Source organism: Chondrus crispus, genomic scaffold, assembly GCF_000350225.1.
Source record: "Chondrus crispus Stackhouse genomic scaffold, scaffold_441, whole genome shotgun sequence".
Lineage (NCBI taxonomy): Eukaryota > Rhodophyta > Florideophyceae > Gigartinales > Gigartinaceae > Chondrus > Chondrus crispus.
In genome coordinates, this window is record NW_005179346.1 from 38,597 (window position 1) to 60,370 (window position 21,774).

General features: G+C 57.0%; 6 protein-coding genes; 4 read left to right on the forward strand and 2 right to left on the reverse strand.

The window, feature by feature from the left end:
• The window catches only part of CHC_T00000082001 (hypothetical protein), a 9,787-nt gene extending 4,280 nt beyond the window's left edge, over positions 1 to 5,507 (forward strand). Inside the window, 2 exon segments of the mRNA XM_005718931.1 lie at positions 5,287 to 5,388; positions 5,389 to 5,507. Coding sequence (XP_005718988.1) covers positions 5,287 to 5,388 — 102 coding nt within the window. The 3' untranslated portion in view covers positions 5,389 to 5,507.
• Positions 5,508 to 5,575: 68 nt separating this feature from the next.
• On the reverse strand, positions 5,576 to 6,203 carry CHC_T00000083001 (hypothetical protein). Its single transcript, XM_005718932.1, is given in 3 exon segments — positions 5,576 to 5,612; positions 5,683 to 5,764; positions 5,777 to 6,203. 3 exon segments carry the CDS (start codon positions 6,201 to 6,203, stop codon positions 5,576 to 5,578), a joined length of 546 nt encoding a protein of 181 aa, XP_005718989.1.
• An 11,417-nt stretch (positions 6,204 to 17,620) lies between these two features.
• CHC_T00000084001 (hypothetical protein) lies at positions 17,621 to 19,612 on the forward strand. Its single transcript, XM_005718933.1, has one exon. It carries the CDS (start codon positions 17,621 to 17,623, stop codon positions 19,610 to 19,612), a length of 1,992 nt encoding a protein of 663 aa, XP_005718990.1.
• Positions 19,613 to 19,747: 135 nt separating this feature from the next.
• On the forward strand, positions 19,748 to 20,041 carry CHC_T00000085001 (hypothetical protein). The gene has a single exon (XM_005718934.1). The coding sequence runs from the start codon at positions 19,748 to 19,750 to the stop codon at positions 20,039 to 20,041; it is 294 nt and encodes a 97-aa protein (XP_005718991.1).
• Positions 20,042 to 20,950: 909 nt separating this feature from the next.
• On the reverse strand, positions 20,951 to 21,262 carry CHC_T00000086001 (hypothetical protein). The gene has a single exon (XM_005718935.1). It carries the CDS (start codon positions 21,260 to 21,262, stop codon positions 20,951 to 20,953), a length of 312 nt encoding a protein of 103 aa, XP_005718992.1.
• Positions 21,263 to 21,274: 12 nt separating this feature from the next.
• Positions 21,275 to 21,445, forward strand: CHC_T00000087001 (hypothetical protein). Its single transcript, XM_005718936.1, has one exon. It carries the CDS (start codon positions 21,275 to 21,277, stop codon positions 21,443 to 21,445), a length of 171 nt encoding a protein of 56 aa, XP_005718993.1.
• The last annotated feature ends 329 nt before the right edge of the window (positions 21,446 to 21,774 follow it).

A 21,774-nucleotide genomic window follows, 5' to 3' on the forward strand; every position in this document is an offset into this window, starting at 1 on the left:
CACTTTGTGCAAATCACCATCCCACAACTTGTAAGCTTTCGTATTTTCAGCATACCCTAGAAACATTGCCTCCTTGGCACGGGCGTCAAGTTTCTGGATGTTGTGTTTTGGTAATGTATACCAACACTTTGAACCGAAAACAGGTGGAGGAGAAGGGGTCCGGTGGGAGGGGGGGGCGGGAGCGGGGAGAAATAAATATTTTCCGAAATGCGGGCGAATTTGCGGAGAGTTGCATTTGGGTCCGTTTTCAACGTTCGGTGCGTTTGTGAGGTGGGGCGGAGTTTTAAACACGGGCAACGTCCGGCTGTTCAAGCGTGTGGCAACTGCTACCGACCAGAAGGCGCCCCGGCTTGAAACGCCGTTCAAGCGTGGCAACCACAGAAGGTTTGGCAGCGCGCCTCGGCGTGAAACGATGAAAAACATGCTTAACGTTTGAGCTCAAAGGCCTCTCACGTATGTACGAGTTATCACTCAATGGCAATGTAAAAAGCTGATCGCGTCCCATCAGCACGCATCAAAACTCCTCCTCCCCCTCTCTCCCCGCCGCCGCCGCGGTCGAGCACGGCATGGTGTTCGGCCTCTTCCTGCGGCAGGGGGTCTCCCAGCACAGCAGGGCCAGGATGGGCATGGCGCTGTGGCTGCGTGACGAAGACGAGGGCACGGCCCGAGGGTGAGCGTGGGCGCGACATCGGGCTTTGCCGCGCCTGCACACGCGTCCGCGGCGACCACCTCGTCGGCGAGCGCGGGCGTCCCCGCTGGCCGTGTCCGCGCGCGCGTCCGCGGCGACCTCGTCGTCGATGAGCGCGGGGGTGTCGGCGCGGGCGCGCATGGGGCACGAGCTCGCGGCGGACGGGGATTGCGCGGGGCCTCGGGCACGACAGCGGCCGTGGTACAGCCGGCCGGGCGATGGGCTGGTGCACCGCGTCGTTGGTGTGCGAAGATCGAGAGCGTTTTCCACGCGATGGAACGTGGAAGGATAGAGGGGGAGTGCGGTTCCGTTGCTATGCGCCGTCGGCGGGCGGGTGCCGCGACGCGAGCGCGTGGCGGTGGGGCGCTGCTGCTGCGGGACGTCGCGGAGGTCGACATACCCCGCAGTGCACGTGCGGGGTTATTGACAAGGTGAGAGATGGAGCAAGGAAGGAAGAGAAGAAAAAAAGGTACCGGGTGGCGGCGCAGACGCAGTGCAGGGTGTGCGGAGGGAGGGTGTGCGGAGGGAGTGTTGTGCAGAGGGAGGGGTGTGCGAAGGGAGGGTATGCGGAGGGAGGGTGTGCGGAAGAAGGTTGGGCGGAAGGAGTGTTGTGTCCGTGCACAGAGTCTGTGCCACAGACGCGGTGCAGGTGGACCCGTGCGAACCTGGACAAGACTTGATACTAAAGCGGATGCCTAGAGAATCATAGTCCTGACGATGTTTTACAGCTTCAACCGTGCCCAGCCGACGCGCGGCGTAGGTGGACCCTTACTCAGTCCCAGAAGAAGCGTCTACTCTGCCTCTTTACAATTTCTCATGCCTTCGGTACTGGTACTTCGCTGCAAAATCTGCCTGTTCCTGAATTGAAGCCCGCAAGTAATGAGATCACTGTATAATATTGTACAAGATAACCTGCGAGGGAAGAACAGAACTTGTCAGTTCAGCACTGCCTCTTCAGTGTCCTGATTGCCTGACCCACTAGTCTCGGAAAGATATCGCTCCAAAGCCCCTCGCCCGCGCAAGACTGTCGTGCATACACGTTCCCCAGGCGCGTCTTCATCTTCTGCGACGACAATTGCCGCCGACATGCCGTCCATGTCGGGCAGTTCGTACATAGCATCATTGAGAGTCCGTTCCATAAGGGAGCGCAGCCCCCGTGCACCAGTTCCCTTTTCTAGTGCCTGTCGAGCGATGATGGACAGCGCAGGGTCCGTGACATGAAGCTCTGCATTGTTCATTCCTACCAGCTGTTTGAACTGCTTGACAATAGCATTCTTTGGTTGTGTCAGAATCTAAATTAGCTCTTGCATGTTCAACGCGTGAAGATTGACGACAATTGGCAGTCGCCCGATAAGCTCCCCAATAAGGCCGAAGCTGGCAAGATCCTCACTCTCAATATGGTCGAGAATGGACGAGCTAATTGGCCCATCTCTTCCCTCTGCCCTGACGTTTGCGCCAAAACCAATGCTGCTTGCTGACATCCGGTCTGCCACGATGCGTTCCAGCCCAGGGAAAGCGCCACCACAAATGAAAAGTATATTCGTCGTGTCCACGTGAATGACATCTCCACGAGGGTTTTTCCTTCCGCCGCCACGCTCTGGCACTCCAACTACTGAGCCTTCCAAAATCATGAGCAAAGCTTGTTGAACTCCAACACCAGACACATCTCTCGTAATTGACACGCTCTCGCTCTTCTTTGCGCATTTGTCTATCTCATCTATAAACACAACACCGCGCTCTGCTAAGGAAACTTTGATGTTGGCCGCCATGAGCAGCTTGTACAAAATAGACTCCACGTCATCACCGACATAGCCACTTTGAGTAAGCGACGTTGCATCCGCGATAACGAAGGGACCGTTGATACGTCGGGCGAGTGTCTTTGCCAGATGTGTCTTACCCACTCCTGTGTTTCCGATGAGCAAAATGTTACTCTTCTCTAGCTCCACGGCATCCTTTTCACTGCCTTTCGCAAAACCACTCACGGCCCCGCTGAACGAGAGTATATTGCTCGTTTTTGCCGCCGAGGCAGCACCACCCGTGAACACTTCTGGTAACGTTGTCTGAGTATCCCGGGGCATCAGCTGGGTGGGCAAGGCAGCCGTGTCGCTAGCGCCCTCCCTCGACCCGAGAAGCTCCGCCGCCTCCTGGAGCCTAGAAATACGTTCTTCCTTGATCGGCGGCGGTCCGTACCAAGTAGAAAACTAGATGCCGTCAACCGGGTAGAAGAAGAATTCCCTCTAAGGAACGTCCACCAACGGTGGGCTGACAGAAGCACTCCCATACTCTTGAAACTAACTCGACGGTGACCACTCGCTTCTCCTCATTTGCGCCGGCACCTCTCGCGGCACTGACGCAAAGGTTCAACCACACGAGGGATGACGTGATAATAGAGCACAAATACGCGCTCCTCTCAAGGACAGCTCACGAGATCTACACAGACGACGTATGGCGGGGATACTGCCGAATGTGCAACTGCCAGATATACAGGCCGGTGGCGTGCACGTGCCCAGACCCCGGGCGCAGCGAGTGGCACCTGTGCTCCAAGCTGCACTTCATGCTGGACCCATCCCCTTCCTTCTACAAATTTGCGAACATATTGCTGCTCATATCGCGATATGAAGAAAGAGCCTTTTCGTAGCGCTCCTTTGCCACCTCAACAAACGGTGTTTTGGACTCATCCCCGACGGCCAACTTCTTCGCCCTTTCCAACGCCATTAATGAGGCCTCGACAATAGCAAACATCGAACTGTTTTCTTCCCACGAATCAATGCGAGCAGCCGCTGCATTCACTGGAGTTGAATTATTGGCCGCACTCGTCGCCGGGCCTGAAAGCGACGACACCACCTTTCCAATCGATTCCACGTGCTTCTCCATAATGTCTATCACATCTACACTGCTCCTCCTCTTCTTTCTAGAATCTGCTACAGCTCTGATACTATCATCTGGACCCCCACTGTCCCTTCCCCCGCCGTCGTAACATTGCCTATCTATTCCCCTAACTCCACACTCGTACCCCCCATCCAATATTGTTTTCGACGTCATTTCCACAAAATAGGTGTCTTGGTGCGGCGTTCCCATCCTAGCAACAACAAACAAAATCAAAGCACGTTTAGAGGCAGCATATAAATTTTGACCATTTCGTGGGAGAAAATTAACAAAGCGCTCTGGGTCGTTTTGACCAGAGCGCGACCACTTGCTCAACGCTGTCGTGAAAAGCGCTTTCGCGTCCCGAAAGTGGTCTTTCAACACATCAGCGCAGCGAAAACAGAGGGGAGATGCGCAGGGGTCAGCTTCATCGACGTGGCCTTGAAGAGAAAAGCGAAAACAAACCGAATCATCGTTAGACCTTTCTTCTATCTTCCCCCAAAAGCTGTCCCTCGTTGTACCCCCGTCCAATTCCGCCCTTCTCAATTCCTGACCTAACCTAAAAAGCATGCTGCGCGCCACTTCATCGTCTCTCATCAAAACGGCCAACCGAGCAAATTCAGAAAGTGAAAAGTTTGGCTTAGGGCGTTCTGCTTCACATCCTTCTAGATCTTCTATGCATGCAACAGGATCCTTTCTATTTGCGTTATTAATCGGCCGGTCGTGCTTGTCGAATTTGTCCCCAATCTTGTACAAATACGCCTTTGCCGTCGAAAAGCAGGGTGCCTCTATCCAATCTTCTCTGCTTTCCGCAAAACTGTCCACAAAAGACCCCAAATCTTCACAGTTATGGTTTGATTCAAACTTCACGAGTACATCTGCTCCCTTCTTTTCATAGTACCACAGCAGTATTAAGCAACGAAATATCAGCGCCAACTTGTTCCCTCCCAATTTTAAATTCCAGAAAGAGCACACTTCCCTTAACTTCCCTTTCTTTTGTTGGCAGAGATAAGTGTAGACTTTTGACATCTTTGTCACTTCTGCCGTTGAATCCCCCAATTCATGGTCGTCGTTACCTTTTCCCGTTGTGCCCTCCTCTTCCAGCGAGCCTGGGCTCGATGGAGGCGCCCCTCCACATTGACGATTCAAAGGATCAGTTTCTGATTCGGAAAGGGACAGGGGAATACGGCCCCCCGATACGCCTTCAGAAGGTGGAGGGGCGCCCGAAAATGGGGGATGTGTGGTTTTGTTGTCGGAGCTAGTGAGGATGGCGTCGAGGGTTGCTTAGATATTCGTGTATTAATCTTCGCAATGCGCGGGGAGCGGCGCGAAGAACCTCGATCGGTGGCGACCATGGCAAAAGAGGGAGGTGGGAACAGATTGCGCGGGAAGGGGACTGCGGGAGGGGGAATGTTGGGGTGACGGGAACGGTTTTGCATTCCCTGTCAACCCACTGTTTGCTTGCACTACAAAACTTTTGGGCATGTGGAGCGCAAAAGAAATAGTCCGCCAAATCGTAAGATCGTAAGTGTACAATCAGTCAAACCAGCCAATAGGACTTCGACAACTGTCCCAAAGGCGTAAGCTACACCAATGCCGCCTGTAAGAGGTAACTTCTTCGAAGTTAATAAATAATAAACTACCAGAACCAATCAAACCAGAGCAAGTGTTTTTTTTTCTCGGGCAAGCACGGGCAAGCACGGGCAAGCACGGGCAAACAAGCGCTTGTTAAGACACACCCAGAGAACGGAGCCCGCTCAACAGAGAACGAAGCCCGCACACCTTCTTCACCTTCTCTCCAGGGCCGCTTGACAAAGTTGAACCAATCTATGTGAACTTCGTCTGCAAATTCGTCTGAATACCACTCAAGCAGACCTTGGTCCGCAGCCCATTTCAGGCCGACCGAATCTGGGACACGTTCGGGGGCATCGCCCATCGTCTCTCCTGTCTTGGCGCCCCGCAGCACGACCCTGCCATCTGTATGCCCACATGCCACCCTGATCGCCTCTCCCGTTCTGGCGCTTAACAGCACGACCCCGCCCTCGCCGCCAAGCGCGATCTTCGTGTCGTTTCCAGCCCACGCCATGCACCCGATGTCCATGTAGGCGTCTGTGATTCTCTCCCATAACTTGTTCCCAGTCTTCCCGTCCCACAACCCCATCCCCCTTCCAAACGACACGAACACCCTCGTCCCATCATTGGACCAACATGCTTGTGCGTAACCATCGTAACCATCCTTGGCCCAGGCCTCCCCGCATTCCCACAACTTGTCGCCCGTCTTGCTGTCCCACATCGCAAACGTTCCATCTTCTGCTGCCGTAAACACCCGCTTGCTATCTCCAGACATCTCCAGACAATACACAGGGCTTACGTGTGTCTCAGCATCCCCCCACATCTTCTTCCCCGTCTTCACATCGTACATCACTACGTCTCCAACCACAGTAGCACATATGTCATCGCTTGACCACGCAACAGCCGTGAATTCTTGCCCTTCCTTGTTGACCTTGTCGACTTCCTCTTCCTCCTCCTGCACCCTCTCCAGATTATCCCACCTCCAAATGACAATATTGAATTTGTCATCCGCAGAAAACAGCCGCTTTCCATCTTCTAGCCAGCCCAAGACCACAACACGCGACCCGTGTGTCGCCATGTGCCGCCGTACTTCTGCCCCGGTCTCTGTGTCCCTCACATAAACCTCCCCGCCGCCACCGGAAGCAGCCAACCATCTCCCATCCCCGGACACAGATATTGCCGTTGCCCAAAAACCATCAAATTTCGATATTCTCTTCCCCGAGCGTCCGTCCCATACCGACACCACATCCTGCCCGCCGCGATCCTGCCCGCGGAGACAATAATCGCCACAGCACAACAGCGTCCCGTCCTCCGACCATGAAAGACAGTCAACGCGTTTCAAAGGCGCGCTTTCCGCGATACTCCTACCAGTCTCCCCGTCAAAGATCCACAATCTTGCTTCAGATAGTCCCATCTGGAACACGCACGCGACCCGCTTTCCATTGTTCGACCACGAAATCGACCCGTTGGTCCGATCGGTTAGTCGAATACTCGGCACGCCAATCACCCGAACCGTCTCCCCTGTCTCTGCACACAGTATCAAAATTGACCCGTTTGAGCCGCATTCTCCCGTGCACACCAACCGTTTCCCGCCCGGAGAAAGCGATACTTGCTTAAAAACATGGCCCCGCATATTCGCTGCCTCCTTGATCTTCACACCTCTCTCAACATCCCATAACACAACCACACCATCTTCTCTCCCAAACGCTACTCGCTTTCCATCCCCCGTCAAGTCAAAAGGGCAACGGCCCAGGTGCCCTACATCCACTTCCTGTCCGACTCGCTTTGCTGTAGCTCCTGTATGCATTTCGCAGGTCACTGGCCTCTGCTTCTTCCTCGCAGTCCTCCTTTGCTTCGCAATCAAGTTGCTGACATAGGTCCGCGAGAACGTGGTGTACCGCAATTGGTTTTGTGGCGGCCTTCTTGGCATAGTACTCCATTTTGCGTGCAGCTGCCCTGGACGTGTTCAACGGGAGCGTGCAGTCCTTCAAAAGATGCGCACCTCCGCAGTTGAAACACCCGGAGACCGATAGAGGGTTAAAGCTTCCGGTCTTTGCGACTCGGTTGTTCGCGCTTTGGCCGGTGGGAGAGCTTCGGAAAGGCGTACTCCCTCTTTGGAACGGGACGAAGAAGGGCTGTTGTGGTACCTTCCTTGCCCCGTATACATTATTCCGGCATTGTCGTCGGAAGAAGGCGTCCTTTCACCTAACTGTGCGCGGTCTCGTAAGATCGCGAGTTTGGACTCCTTCTCTAGCTGCAGGGCAGCCTCGAGCTCGGCATAGAGCTGTTGTAATGTAAGATTATGAGTCGCAGCTCTGCTTAGCGGTTCGCTCGACCATGGCGTCCCTCTTACTGCGTTTCGAAGGAATTCCACTTTGTGGGCGTCTCCTTGGTGGGATCTTGGAGCCTGTCTCGATAGCTGGATGATAGACTTGTAGACCCTTGCAAGCGCGGCAGACATCTCTGTCCCTTGGGCAACAAAGGAAGTAACTCGCAGCGTGTTCAGGTAGTTCTTAACTCGAGTTTGACGTACTGCAGAATTGTACTCATTCTCGAGCATTTGTGTGGCCTGCTGGAAACTGGTAGCGTAACCATCTACCTTGTCGAGGTAATACCTCTTCGCGTCTCCTCGAAGTAGATTGTGGAGGTACTGTAGCTTTTGCAGCGGAGAAAGGGAATAGTCTCGACAAACCTGGAGGTAATCGTCGACATACTCCATCCAAGACTCCCCTAGATCGCCAGAAAACTTTTTATCTTTGTCTTTTAGTCTCATGGCTACATTGTGCGCAACCCTTTCCGGGGAAGTGTGATTCGGAGGGGTCACTTGAGTCGACTGTGAAGTGGGCTGGCTCATGCCTCTTCTGTTCGAACCCGGAGTGTTCGAGCGGGACCGACGGCCGGCAGCAACGATTTCTCGTGCCATGTAAATGGCCGCCTGAGTGTCTTCCGGTTCTTCGTAAAGGCCATGAGCTAGGGTCATTACAACACAGTGAGATGAGTGTTTCTCCAAATTCCCTCCTCTACTATCCAAGAAGTTTCGCAACTCAATATGAACTGCAGGGAGGTCGCATATTCCTTGTTGGAAAAGCGAAGCCGGCGGGAACATGTCAGCGATAGTGCGCTTTTTTTGGGTCCCAGTTAGCTCCGGGGTTGTTTCTAGGAACCGAATTGAGGAGATGAAGCCTTTCTGGGCACTCGTAAGCGCACCCAACGCGTCGTTCGTTATGCCTTTCATGAATGTAACCAGGGGTTCGGGTGGTGACGAGTCGGAATGCTGTCGGCTCTCAGAAGGCCCTGCTCCCTCGTGGGAAGGGGGCGGGGGCATGTTGCGGATCGCAAGGTAACTAATCGGGATTTAGTTAATAGTTCCTTTAAGAACAAGGGCAAAAAATCAGCAGTGAGTCGATCTATGATCGGTTGACCTTGTCAGGGTCCGACCCTCGGCGCCTGCAGCTCTTGCAGGTAGAAAAGGTCCGACCTTTGGCGCCCGAAGCCTGTCCGGGTCAGGTAACGACTTCTGCAGTCTACCCACTCTTGCGTTACCAGAGTGGGCGCGATAATCCGTACGAAACGTCCACACCAGCCAGTATACAGGCCTCAAAGGGTGTCTAGTTTCTTGCGGGACGCTTGCGCGACGGCCAGTTCAGCGATACCACCCCAACCTACTCAGTGCACAACACCCCAGAGGATTCCCACGCCCGGAAACACCAGACCACAGAGGGTGGACACCGTTATCCGCCCTAAAAAGGACCGGTGGGGTTCCCTGCCGGAGAGGTTCACACTGCCGGTTCGAGTTGCCAGCGTCGCGTCACCGGGTATTAATTCCGGGTCAACCGCTCTCGAGCCAAGTAAGGGCAGTACCACGTCCCTAGCCTCCACACACCTCAACGACCAGGCCTTCAGTCCCTTCCAACCATAACCGAGACCCTATCGTTACTCCCAAACCAACGATGCGATGCGCACAAAGAAACAGAGCGTGCAGGCTCACCGACCTCAGGACAGTAGAGGCGGGCGACAGCGAGCGGCAGCAGCGGTCGGCAGCGAGCGCCGGCGGGCGGCAGCTAGCTGCAGTGAGTTTGGCGTCGGCTGTTCTGCGGCAATGTGATACCAGGCGCAGTGCAGAGTGGTGACGAGCTGTCGGCGGAGGAAGCAGGCGGCCAGGTAGTACAGACCGGAGCGGCTGTAGGTCGGCAATGCGGCGGCAGGCAGAACGAAGCGCTGACGAGAGACAGCGCGGCAGCAGGCACCGGCGCGACTGCGGAGGAAGTGTGGGCAGCGTGGCCCGGACAGCAGCAAGAGCGGCGGGCGACGGCGCGGCAGTGGGGCCAGCGGCGGCGCAGACCTGACAGAAGCGGGAGCGGCAGGCGGCGGCGCGGCAACGAGGCAGCGGCGGCGTAGGCCAGGCAGCAGCCGGAGCGGCGGGCGCGGCGCGGCGGCGGGGCAGCGGCAGCGCGGACCAAACAGCAGCCAGAGCGGCCGGCGCGGCGGGCAGTAGCAGCGGCGGCTCAGGCTGCACAGCTCAGTTTGCGGCGGCGCGGCAGCGGCGCGGCCCGGACAGCAGGGGGCGGCGGGGCGCAGCGGCGGCGCAGGATAGACAGCGGCGGGCGGCGGCGGCGCAGCGGCAGGGCTACGGCGAGAAGCGGCGGGCGGTGGGGCGGTGACGAGGCAGTGGCGGCGTAGGCCAGCCAATAGCCCGAGTGGCGGGCGCGGCGCAGGGGAGGGGGCACAGCGGCGGCGCAGCCGGAACAGCAGGGGAGCGGCGGGGCGCAGCGGTGAGGGAGCGTCGAGCCAGCAGGGACAAAGGCAGCACCGAGCGGGCAGCGGAGAGCGCAATGGGGAGCGAGCGGCGGCGAGGGCAGCGGCGGGCGAGCGGTAGCAAAAGCAGTAGCGAGCGAGCGGCGAAAGGGCAGACAGCGAGCGGCGAGGAACACACGAGCTGGGGGGGAGGGGGACATACGCGAGGTGCTCCGACGGAGTGGTGGCGGATCGCCGCCTGGCCAATGGAATGGCCGAGAAAAAAACGTAAGGGAAAAACGCGATTGATCAATGTGGGAATTGTCCCAGAAAAAATTAAAGGAAATAGTTTAAACAGTTTATTGATGTCTAGAAGAGCCTACGACCGGCTCTTCAAACCCAACCGAACCTCCGGGCAATGGGGGCGCTGTTCGTGAAGGATTCTGCGTAGACACGTCTGTTCAAATCTGCCCCCGAGCAGGCCCACGCGCTAGTCGCATGGGACTGTCCGTTATATACTAATTTAATGTAACCCTAAACAAGGCAAGTTCTTTCTTCACCGCGTGACCCATTCGCGTGGTGAGGTATATCGCCATATGAGAGACATTATGATAGAAACCTTCACACTGCCATTTTTCCAGAAGTAGAACTTGCTGGAGTCCTGACAATCCATTTTCGGACAGTATTGAGGTCGTAACCCGTATCTAGGAGCTTTTCCAAGGCTTCGTTGGGATGTTCTTTTGTCAAACCATCGGCTACGTTGTTTTCAGATGAGACAAGACCGACGTGAGATATTTCTTCTCGGTTGTAGCATTGACGCGCAGATGCAATGTCAATCATCAGCCGTTTTTCTGTCGTTGATGACCCTTTCGTGATGACGTCAAACATTTGTAGAGAATCTGTGAACATATGAAGTGGAATCTTCTTCTTAAATATCATTTGGAGGTCATGGCGTAAAATATATGCTCTGTCGAAACCGTCAGCGAAAGCGTACACTTCTCCACCAAGAATGGATCTTACAACACGCTTGGACTTTCTACTGGAGTAATCCAAAACATGCGCGCGATTCGACTCATTACATAGAAGGATGATGAACCCGAGTTGTGATGACAAATCATCATTTCCAGCAAATGAAGCATCTGCATATACCTTCAGATGAAGCGTCTGCTTGTCCAAGGGGGGGTATTGGAGGCACCTTTCAGGGGTTTTCTGTAAGAACGTGATCGTAGTGTTGAATGCCTTGACCTTTTCCACCCGAAATGTACCTTGAGTCACCTGTGCTGCTTTGTTGATGGCACATAATGCGTCGGGCCTTGTGTATCCCACCCAAGCGAGTGTGGCTCTGTACGATCAGAATCGTTCGAATGATGCGTCAAGCGGTAACGGCTTTAGACGTCTTATATAGGCTTTTTGGGGTATCGCAAAATGGCCGTTGTTCATTATGGAGATAGTCGTTCCAAAGAACTCGAAGTCGGTCGCCAGTCGGTCGCCTCCTCTAAACCACCGGCGTGGTACACCTGGAGCAAGCGCGCCAAGTCGGGGCGAAGCCGCCCACGAGAAACGACCCCCTCTACGGTGACCCCCCGAGCAAGCGTGACGCCGCCAAGGATACTGTAGATCGCGAACAGGAAGGAGATGGGCCTCGGACGACGGAGAACCGAACCACTGCGTGACGGAGAACCGCTCCTCCCCGCCCGTTTCGACAATGGGGCCGGTCGTTCCCCCCTGCCCTAGCGGGCATCGGCAACTGCCGTCTGCCCCGAGGGAGCCTAAAGCAGGTTGGTAAAGTGGGGACGAGTCCACCGCTTCCGGTGCTACTGAGGGTGGGGGAATGACGAAGACTCCGCGCGCCCTGGTCTCCCGGTCGGAACTACGGCCACCGGCGCCGGCGGATGCCGGATGAAACGCCAACACTGGCCCCATAGCGGCCACGGACGGAGCCACCAACTCGACGGAGGCCGCAGACAAGCGAGACTTCTGAAACAGTGACGGCGACACGGGAGCAGACGCGGCGCGGGTCGTCGCGCCACTCGCCACACGCGCGCCGGGCAACGCGACCGACGACCCCGGACCGCCCTGGGCGGGGGTCTCGACGGCAGACGCCCTTAGTTCGGTCGGGTCACCGGCAGAGCGGGCAGACGACGTCGGCAGGGGCTCCTGCGGACCGGAAGCGTCCATAGGGGGCGGTATCCGGGAGAGGGGGCAAGGTGTGTTCGACGCCGGTACGAGAAGGCGGCGCGAAAGACGGAAGGTAAGATAGAGAAACGGGGGGGCAGCCGGAGGCGGGACGGGAAAACGCGAGAACCGTCGTTCTCGAACGCCGAAAAGGGCACGAAGGGTCCGGACGAACCGCGGGGTACGAGGAGCGTCGAGCGAGAAACCGCTAACCGACAAGACAGAAAAGACAGGGGAGTATCACAAGGAAGTTCTGGGCGGACCCGAATTGCTGGGGGACAGAGGAGTGACCGGTCCTACAAGCCAACGTGAACGCGGACGTTCACACTTGTGACGGGGGCCGTGTAGCATAAGCGCGGATCAGAATTAGATTTAGAATTAGATCACTCGCCCGCGATCACACGTGTATCGACAGCGCGCGCGGTCACACGTATTGACGGCGCTACAGTAGCTGAGCATGGTAGCTCAGCACCGTAACGCGCTACAGTAGCTGAGCATGGTAGCTCAGCACTGTAACGCGCTACGGTGCAGTACGGACTGTACTGTAGCCCTGTATGATAGACGCGATAGACCCGTAACTGTATATTAAACCACGGGAACCGACGGCGGCGGAGGGAAGGAAATGTCGCATAAACACCCCACACACGGCGGAGGGGTGTTCGTGATGTTCGGCGGAAGACCCCGGATCGGCGTACCGAGGGTCTTGAACCAACCAACGCCACCGGAAGCGGGCCGGTAGCGGGTGGTAGAGCGTGGTCGGCGGGGACGCGCGCGTAGGCAAGCAGATCGACGCCTCGACGCCCCGGAGCAGTGCGGGTTGACGATCCGGTACTGACGGGCGGATGCGGATCGCAGCTCGCCGCGGTGTCGCGCGCGTCCACTACCCGCTCGGTGGTAACTACTCGCGGAACGGCGGTGTGAGTAGAGTAAGCTGGGTGGTCGACCGTCGGTGGAGGGTTGCCTAGCTTGGTCCCCTCCGCCGGCGGTCGCTCCCTATATTTATTGTACAAGTTAATTAACCGTCTACAGTACAGTATGGACTGTACTGTAGTTGGCTTACTGAGACAGTGCGGGCTGGCCCGCACTGTAACGCTGTCAGCCGTCGGGGCTGACAGCACACGTGTGCTACACGTAGGGTACACGTGTTGGTGCGCGCGCGCTGTAAGGTATGCGCGCGCACGCTGTAAGGTCCGTACCTTACGGCGTTAGATCTAATTCTAAATCCAATATATAGTACAATAGTCGGCGGTTATGCTACAGGCAAGCATCGGCTTGGCCAAACCCTCACCGTCGGCTAACCTGGAACGCTTACTCTAACTCGGGGACGCTCTCTCTGTTCGCGTTTTAGAGTAGAAGGACACGGGTAGCGGACGCGTACGTGCGCATGCAAGCTAGGATCCGCCTCCGCCCGTCGGTACTGGAACGTCACCCAGTACCGCGCCGGGGCGTCGAGGCGTCGATCCGCTCTACCGCATACACTAACGCGTTCGCGCCCCGACCCGCTCTACCACCGCTACCGGCCCGCGTCTTTCCTCACGCGTTGCTTACTGGACCTTTCTGTTCTTCTCGCGTTCTACAGGGTCCCTTACGCGGACTGAGCATACACCCCTGTCGTTGGGGTGTTTATGCTACAGTACCTACCCCTTCCGATGTCTGGGGTGGTAGAGACGGACATCATGGCAACCCTACCGGTTACTTCATCGAACGAGCCAGGGACTGAAATGGCCAAGTCTTGCAGGCTTGGCGGCAAAGACTGAATAAATCGGTCCAGCATTGTATCGTCCGACACCGGCTCGGGAAGGCTAGCGCGGCCGCCCGCACTCGGGGCGCAAAATTGTTAAGAGTTTCCCTACCCTCGTGCCATGCCAATTGGTTAAACCTGGTCCTCATTTGGCGCTGATGGCTTCCATTGCACAACCGCTCCTTTGCCAAGCTCCAGAGCTCATCTGCATCACAGTCAAGGTTTGACGACGCGATAGCCTCGAAGATGGAAAGGGCGGTCCCCGTGAAGGCGCAGGCGAGTACGCGGCGATGGAGTTTGCGCCGCACCGAAAAATCTTGAGTGAGGCGTCTCCACGCCCTCCGTGCTGCGAAGAAATTCTTATCCCCTGCGACTGAGATGCGTACCGGTTCAAGAGACTTGTCATAATTCTGAAACGCAGTGCCGGGCTTCAGAAGGTCGCTGTCATCAATGGATACGACGGATAGCCCTCTTGTCGAAGCAGGAGATGTTTCTCCTTGTTCAGCCTTGCCTGGTGGTGGGTGTGCCGACGCCAGTCGCGCCGGAGGCGCTGGCCCTCCCGGTAGTTCCGCAGCCTCCAGAAAGCTTTGCTGGAAACCGCGTACCTCGGCACCTCCTTTGGCCGAACTCGCCTCTACAAGGACTCCCAGATCTCCTACCACGTCGCCAATGGCCCTTATCGCCCGGGTATTCTGCTGCAGATTCACGAGGATGGCCTCCATCACTTCCTTCATGGACTGCAGTGGTTCCGATGGGGCGAGACCGCCAGCTCTCAATTCCGATTTCCGGTAGCCCCCTTCGGCTGTCGGCTCCTTCAGATTTTCCCCCTCGTCACTGGTAGTCATTCGAGCAAATTGCTCTTCCATTTCCTGTTGTTTCGTCGCCATGCTTCCGGGTCCTGTTCCAATCTTCTTCACTGGTGCACTCATCGTAAACACGGCCCTTGTTCCTTGTCCCTGTCAATCCAGACCTGAACACCGATATGTGGTATTCACTAACATATTTGTTATGTTGCGGCTAGCCCAAGCCGCATACCTCACCGACCGAGAGCGCAAAAGGCCCGCGTGATAACCTCTAGTTTACCTTTGCGTTTCCACTTGCTCCCTCGATACCTACATTTCTTACCAGCGATCTCTATCTTATAGTCTTGGTGAATGCCGAGCGGGTCTCGGATCGCATGCTGTCGGCAGTGTCGGCATGGGATCGATCCCGTTGGCCCGTTGCCGACGACTTTGAAGCCGCCACCCAGGGCCTACCGTTCGCGCTCCCCTGTCGTCTTCCCGATTCCCTCCTGCGTCCTGCCTCGCCGTTCGCGTACCTAGCTTTCCTCTCGCGCCTGCAGTGCTCCTCACTTCTGCGTCCGACCGCACGCGCGTGTTCCGAACGTTCTCCTGCAGCCTGCGACCACACCGCCCGTGCGTGCGGCACTCCTACCTCCAGCCGTCTCTCCCCGCCACTTCGCTCTCTCCTACGGTCCCGGTCTCGCCTACACCCGCGGGACGGCTTTCCCGCCCGCCACTGTCGGTCAGCGGCGGGCAGCCAAACTGTGCGCTCACAGTTTGGGTGATTCGATCCTGGGATCTAGGCGCATGTCCACGCAGCTGCCACGTGTGGCGTAGAAACCTGACATCCGACGCGCAACAGTAGTGTAATCTGAAAGCATCAAGACCCGGCTGGGATATGCAAGTAACCTTGCTGTGCTGCGCTGGACCTCGCTGTCAACGTACACACGGGTTACAAGTGTAATACGCCAGCGCACACACTATACGTTGTCCTTGCTGTAATTTTAGGGTACTCTCTGCCTAACACGCAGTTTTATTGGTAGTTGTGTATTTTTTGCTGAGCTGTATAAGTTTTCACCAGAGCTACTAAGCCACGGTTTCCCGTACCAGCTTAGATTTTTGAACTCTATAAAAGGTCGACTTGTGGTGGGCTTGGAGGACTAACCTCACCCATTTCCAACCGAACATCAACGATTATCAACGAGAAGTATTTCCTCAGAACGAACCAGCCGATCTAGTGTTCAACTCGGACAGGCTGTCCCCCACGCCCATCGGGGGTACCTTCGGACATCGGCGAGTCGGTGTCCAATCCGAGTTTCATTTTAAAGGGGTGCTCCCGACGAGCACCTATCAAGCTATCTAGCCAGCTTCACAGTGTGACAGCTGTGAGGCGGAGTTCTTGGCACATTACGCAATCGAGTAAAACCCGATTAAGTTCCTGTCTGTCTTTACGTACCTGTGGGCTGGATTGCGAGGTACTAGTTGTCTGTTGAAGTACCTGTGGGCTAGAGTGCCAGGTACAATTTGTCTGTGTTCAATACATGTGGACTGGAGTGCTAGGTATCTGAACGTGCTCTGGCACTGAGTTATTTTACAACGGTGCGTTGCCTTTGTATCAAGACCTCTTGTTCGACTCGCCGATCCCCCACCAGACGGGAAGGGTGGCGAGCTAGGAGCAAAAACGCTCTTTTTCCTCACTGTTCCTCTGCTGATTGCTCTTGGCCCGGTAGCAAGTGGCGAACTGTCTTTAAGTCGCATGGTTTGGATTTGGTCTTGCCAGTTGTAGTGAAGCTTTAAAACGGTTTCGTGCTACGTTCCTGCAAGAGACCAGTCTGAGGTTAAAGGCTGTTGTGCAGTTTACTGTATAGCCTCTCTAAGGAAGTCTCGCAAAGATCAGAAAGCTCCTTTCTCTGAGAAAGCAGAGAAGGGTAGAACGCAGAAATCGTATCCTGACCCGGATGGTATCCAGGCGTCAGAAGTCGGACCTCAACCACATGCAGGGCCTGCAGGCGTCGGGAGTCTGACTCCAAAGAACCTACCTGCAAGGGCTGCAGGCGCCAAGGGTCGGACGCGAACAAGTGAACAAGGAAGTCGCTGATCAACTTCAGACTGCCACTGATCTACCTTCGTCGTCCAACCTGGTCTTCTCCGTCTTTGACAGAAAAGAAGCGAAATAGCTTCCCAGTCGCAGGCTTCTCCGTCGGATCGGGCCTTGTTCTGCCACGCCGTGGACATGGCGAGGTGAGTGGGAGGGAGGAGCTGCGGGCAGCGAGAGAGAGATGAAGAATGCACAGCCGCGGGGGCGAAAAGGGTTTTCGGTCTCCAAGTACAAAGCACCCAAAGTAATTGGCTCCCACTGCAATTAAAAACCCCGTGTCCACATGTGCCTGTTGTCATCCGCTACTAAATACAAATCACTACAAGTAGTTGCCCTCCCCGCAAGTACAAACGCCCCGGTGTCCACGTGTGCGATGTGTCAGCGGTTAGGCCGATCATTGTGGTGATTGCTTGATATGGAAGGAATGACTCTCTGAACGGCCCAGACAGTCATTCCTCCCTCATGTCGTTGGTCAGCGGCACCTCCCCTTTTGCTCAGTGGTTATCACAATCATACATTGGCGACATCTTCTTGCGCCTTTCGTGCGCGGTCGTGCGTCTCCGTCCTCCGCATCTCCCGCTATCCCCTGCACCTTCATACGACATGTCTCAACCTTCCGACATCCGCGCCCAGCCTCCATCCTCCGCTCCCCATCATCCGCAATGGGCTGCACTCCCTCCAAGCCGCGCTCCGAGACCTCCGCGCGCGCGCGCGCGCCCGCGAAGCCCGCGCCGCCGCGCCCCGCCCCCGTCGCGACGCACGAGACCGCCTCCTCCGCCAGCCTGGTCGCCGGCTCGACGGCCGCCGTCGCCTTCCACGGCCTGCTCAACAGCGATGGCCTGACGCTGTCGCGCCCAGCCACGTCCGCGCTGTCCAAAGTCTCGCGCGTGCCGCGCGCGTCGTCCTCGCCGCCGCCGCTGCCGCCGCCGGAGCCGCTGACGCGCGTGGTCGGCGTCGCCATGACCATGCCGTACGTCGTCCTCGTCCCGACCGTCGCGGACGCGCCCGCCGTGCAGCGCCTCGCGGACGACGTCTTCGCCCACGCCCACACCTATCTCAACGCGTGGAACCCGGCCAGCGAGCTCACGGCCGTCAACTCGCAGAAGCCCGCCAAGCCACGCCCGCTCTCGCCGCACCTCGCCGCCCTGTTCGACGTCGTCGACCGCGCCTTCGACCTCACAGGCGGCCGCTTCGACCCCACCACTGGCGTCATCTCACGCGCGTACGAGAACTGCATCGCCGACAACGCACGCCCGCCGCTGCCGGCGGAGACGGCTCGGTACAAGCACGCCATCGGCTGGCGCAAGCGAATCTCACGCACCGCAGACACCGTCACGCGTGGCAACGCAAACACCATCGTGGATGTCGACGGCATTGCCAAGGGATTCGTGATTGACTTGCTCGTCGCCGCCCTCGTCAACGCTGGACACCCGAACTGCTACGTGGACTGGGCCGGCGATATCCGCGCGCAGGGCCACCACCCAGACGGCAGGCCGTGGCGCTCGGCCGTCATGGCCCCGCCGTCGCTGAAGCGCGTATTCGGGCACTGGAAGGACGGAACCATGGACGAGCTGCTGCGCGACGACGACGTCGCCTTCTTCGCAGACTTTGCGTTCGACCGCGCAAACGCCGGCAAGCTTGACGGCGCCGCCATCGCCACGTCGGGCGACTACTTTGCCGTGCAGCGCTACGGCTTCCACCATATCGCGCGCGCAGACACGCTGTCTGTCATGAAGGCCAACCAGATGTCGGTCGCGTCGGTGTGCGTCGCCGCGTCGACGTGCGCCATCGCCGATGCCGTCGCCACTGCGTCGATGACGTTTGACCGCCTGCCGCAGGCCGTGGCCTTTCTGCAGCAGCTCGTCGACAGCCACCCGGACACCGTGTATGGGTATTGCGCAATGGACCGCGCCGAGGCCACGTGGCCCGACGCACCCGCTAAGAGCCTCTACTCGGCAAACATCTTCAGCCCCGCCCTGCGGAGCGAGCCCAACTCCACGTCCACGAGCTCCGGCGATGAGAAGGGCCTCTCCGCCGCAGAGCGGCAGCAAGCGGTTGGTGATATTGGGCACCACACAGTGACCAACTACTACCGGTGCACGTTTGACGGGGCGGAGATTGAACTTGACAACTTTCGCGGGTGCTCCATGCAGCCGGAGCAGGTGGTCTTATTTGTGACGGATGACGACTTTTTCAAAAGGGCGTCGCTCGTCGCGGAAGACCCCCTCAACCAGGTAAGGGTGGAGCTTCTCGCGCCGCGGCTTTCGACGTCGTCATCATCATCATCCTCGTCACTGATGCTGGACGAGCGCAAGACAGGCGTCACGGCCGACTTATCGCTGAAGAACATCTCCGTCGTGGGCGGGTGCGCCGTGGTACAGGCGGTGGTAACGGCGGTGAGCCTAGGCGAGGCGGAATTCGTGCAGGCGATTTACCGAGACACGTACCTTGCCAAGCGCGCGGTGGCACTCGACGTACCGCGCTCCAAGCTGCCGTTCTACCCACTGGGCAAGCAAACCAAAACGTTGCTGCGACAGATGCCGTCGGCGATGTGGGTGGTGTCAACCAGCGCGGCCCACGGGGAGGATCTGGCGATGACGGCGACGTCCGTCACGGTGCCTGCGGCGGCGCGCGGGATGATATGCTTCAATGTGGGGCACTCGAGCGCGTTCTACGCGGGGCTCGGCGGGGTCGGGGCGGGCGTGAGGCTGTTCGCGCTTTCGACAAGGCAGAAGGACATTGCCGAGCGGTACGTGACGAGGGCTGCGTTGGGGAAGGAGGATAGGACACGGGTGGAGGAAGAGTGCATGGTGGCGGCAAGTTGCACGATTGAGCATACCGAGGATGTGCAGGACCATCACATTGTTTTGACGAAGATTGACGGCGTCAAGGTGCCGGAGAAGGACGAGGAGGGGTTGATGCCTTTGGTTTGGCAACACGGAAAGTTGATGACGTAGCGGTAGGCGCCGGGTGCTGATCTCAGCACTCTCAAGAGTCGGCCCTTGTGCGCTACAGTATTAAATTATATAAACGCTTTTTTAATTGAAACAAGGTCTTGAGCAAAGAAAAATGCAGCAACTCACAACTCAGAAATGGCCATTAGACTCGCCCCTCCCGGTGCACCGCCGTTCCCATCGCCGCCCTCTCGTTTCCCCCCCTTTCCATCCCGATCGCCTCCGCCGACGACACCCTCATCCTCACTGAAGGGAACGTCATCCAAGCCCTCGACGGTGAACAAAACACACACTCGTTCTCTCGTTCTCCCGCCATTTTTTGTACACGTACAAGTATGTGAAATGTATTGCAGAAGGGACTTCACTATACATGTATATATCACATTTCAGGAAATTTTGTCATGGAGTCTCACTGGATTTCACTTGCTCTAAATGTTAAGACATGTAGGTGTCACTGAGTGTATTCATGTCGAGCACGATGAATCATGTGATTCACAACCATACTGTTGTGCCTAACCAAGTTGTTTATTGGTGTCCAGGGGCGATGCCGATAATCCTCCCGACGCCACTGGGATCCATTTGATTCCACTCTCCGCATGACGAGAATCCACTCGACTCCTCAGGAATCCACCTGATGTCTCGTTCACGTCTTCCTTCTCGTCCAGTTCCTTCCTTGATGTCATCTATCCTACTGGCCACAACTCTACGTTGTAATTGGTCTCGAACAGCATATTACTGCCTTGCCTACTATCGAATGCAAGCGGTACTGCCTCTACGGTGTCACTCAAAAATATATATTGTTTTGGTTTTGGCTGCGGTGTCACATGCAGAGCAGAAACGGCCCCTCTCACAGCCTGCTCCGCTGCGGCAGGCTGTGAGAGGGCAAGCTGTGAGATGTGAGAGGGCAGGCTGTGGGAGGGCAGGCCGTGGGAGGGCAAGCCGTGGGAGGGCAGGCTGTGAGAGAGGTGCCGTTTGTTTTGTTCTGCCGCCGTGGCGCAGCTCCGCTGCGGCAGAACGGAACCGCTGAGCGACGCTGCACCGCTGCGGCAGAACGGAACCGCTGCGGCAGAACGGAACCGCTGCGGCAGAACGGAACCGCTGCGGCAGAACGGAACCGCTGCGGCAGAACGGAACCGCTGCGGCAGAACGGAACCGCTGCGGCAGAACGGAACCGCTGCGGCAGAACGGAACCGCTGCGGCAGAACGGAACCGCTGCGGCAGAACGGAACAAGCTGCCACGCATGCCACGCATGCCACGCATGCCACGGAGGCCACGTCTGATCTAGACCCACCTCCCGCCCATCCTCGCATCTGGATGGGCGGGATCAAGCACTGCACGTCCTACAACCGCGGGATCAAGCCAAAGGTTGCAAGGTGTTTCTGACTGTCGTACCTCCGGTGAGTGAGAATGTCCGGCGAGCAAGAATGGCCGCGGCAGGAAACAATATCGTCTCTGGCCATCCCACCGAGCACAAGGAAGGCACAAGGAAGAGTGCCTGGCCTCGGTCTACTTGACGGTTTACACCGTGTAACCACAAACAAGTGCTGATCGGATAGCCACGGCGGTATCCCGTACCCCTGTCTTCTTCCTCCCTGTTTCCAACCATCTCTTAAGAGATGGTTGGAACAGGGACACTCAACACACTTACACATTAATACACATTAATGTGTGAGTGTCCGTGCACGAGCAGTTGCCCGTGTCCAAACAACCCAAAACCTCCATTTCACACAACCTCTTCATGCTCCATCATGCTCCCCCCACCACTACCAACAAGCCACAGCCTCCCGACCACCGCCCGTCTTCGACGCTACACATGCCGTCAACCTCAACGCTAACACCGTCGTCAAGGTTTCGTTTCCTGGCGGAAACGAAGTTTCTAATACCTGACAAAGCGAAAACCACCGCAAATCCGCCGTGCATATCTTGAACTTCATACTACAACGACTGATATCGTATGTGCCTGTTCCGCCTCCAGTTTTGTTTGCTGGTCTCGCTACGCGCGGTCTCTACGTTGGACGACACTATTCCCCGCACACTGACGCAACTGCGCGCGACACATAGAAAAGATGTGCCGGCTACTTTTTTTGCGGAGAGGGGCATCGAGGCGTCGGGTAACTAGAAACAACTTCAAATACATACAAATTTCTCCTGGCACATCATTTAT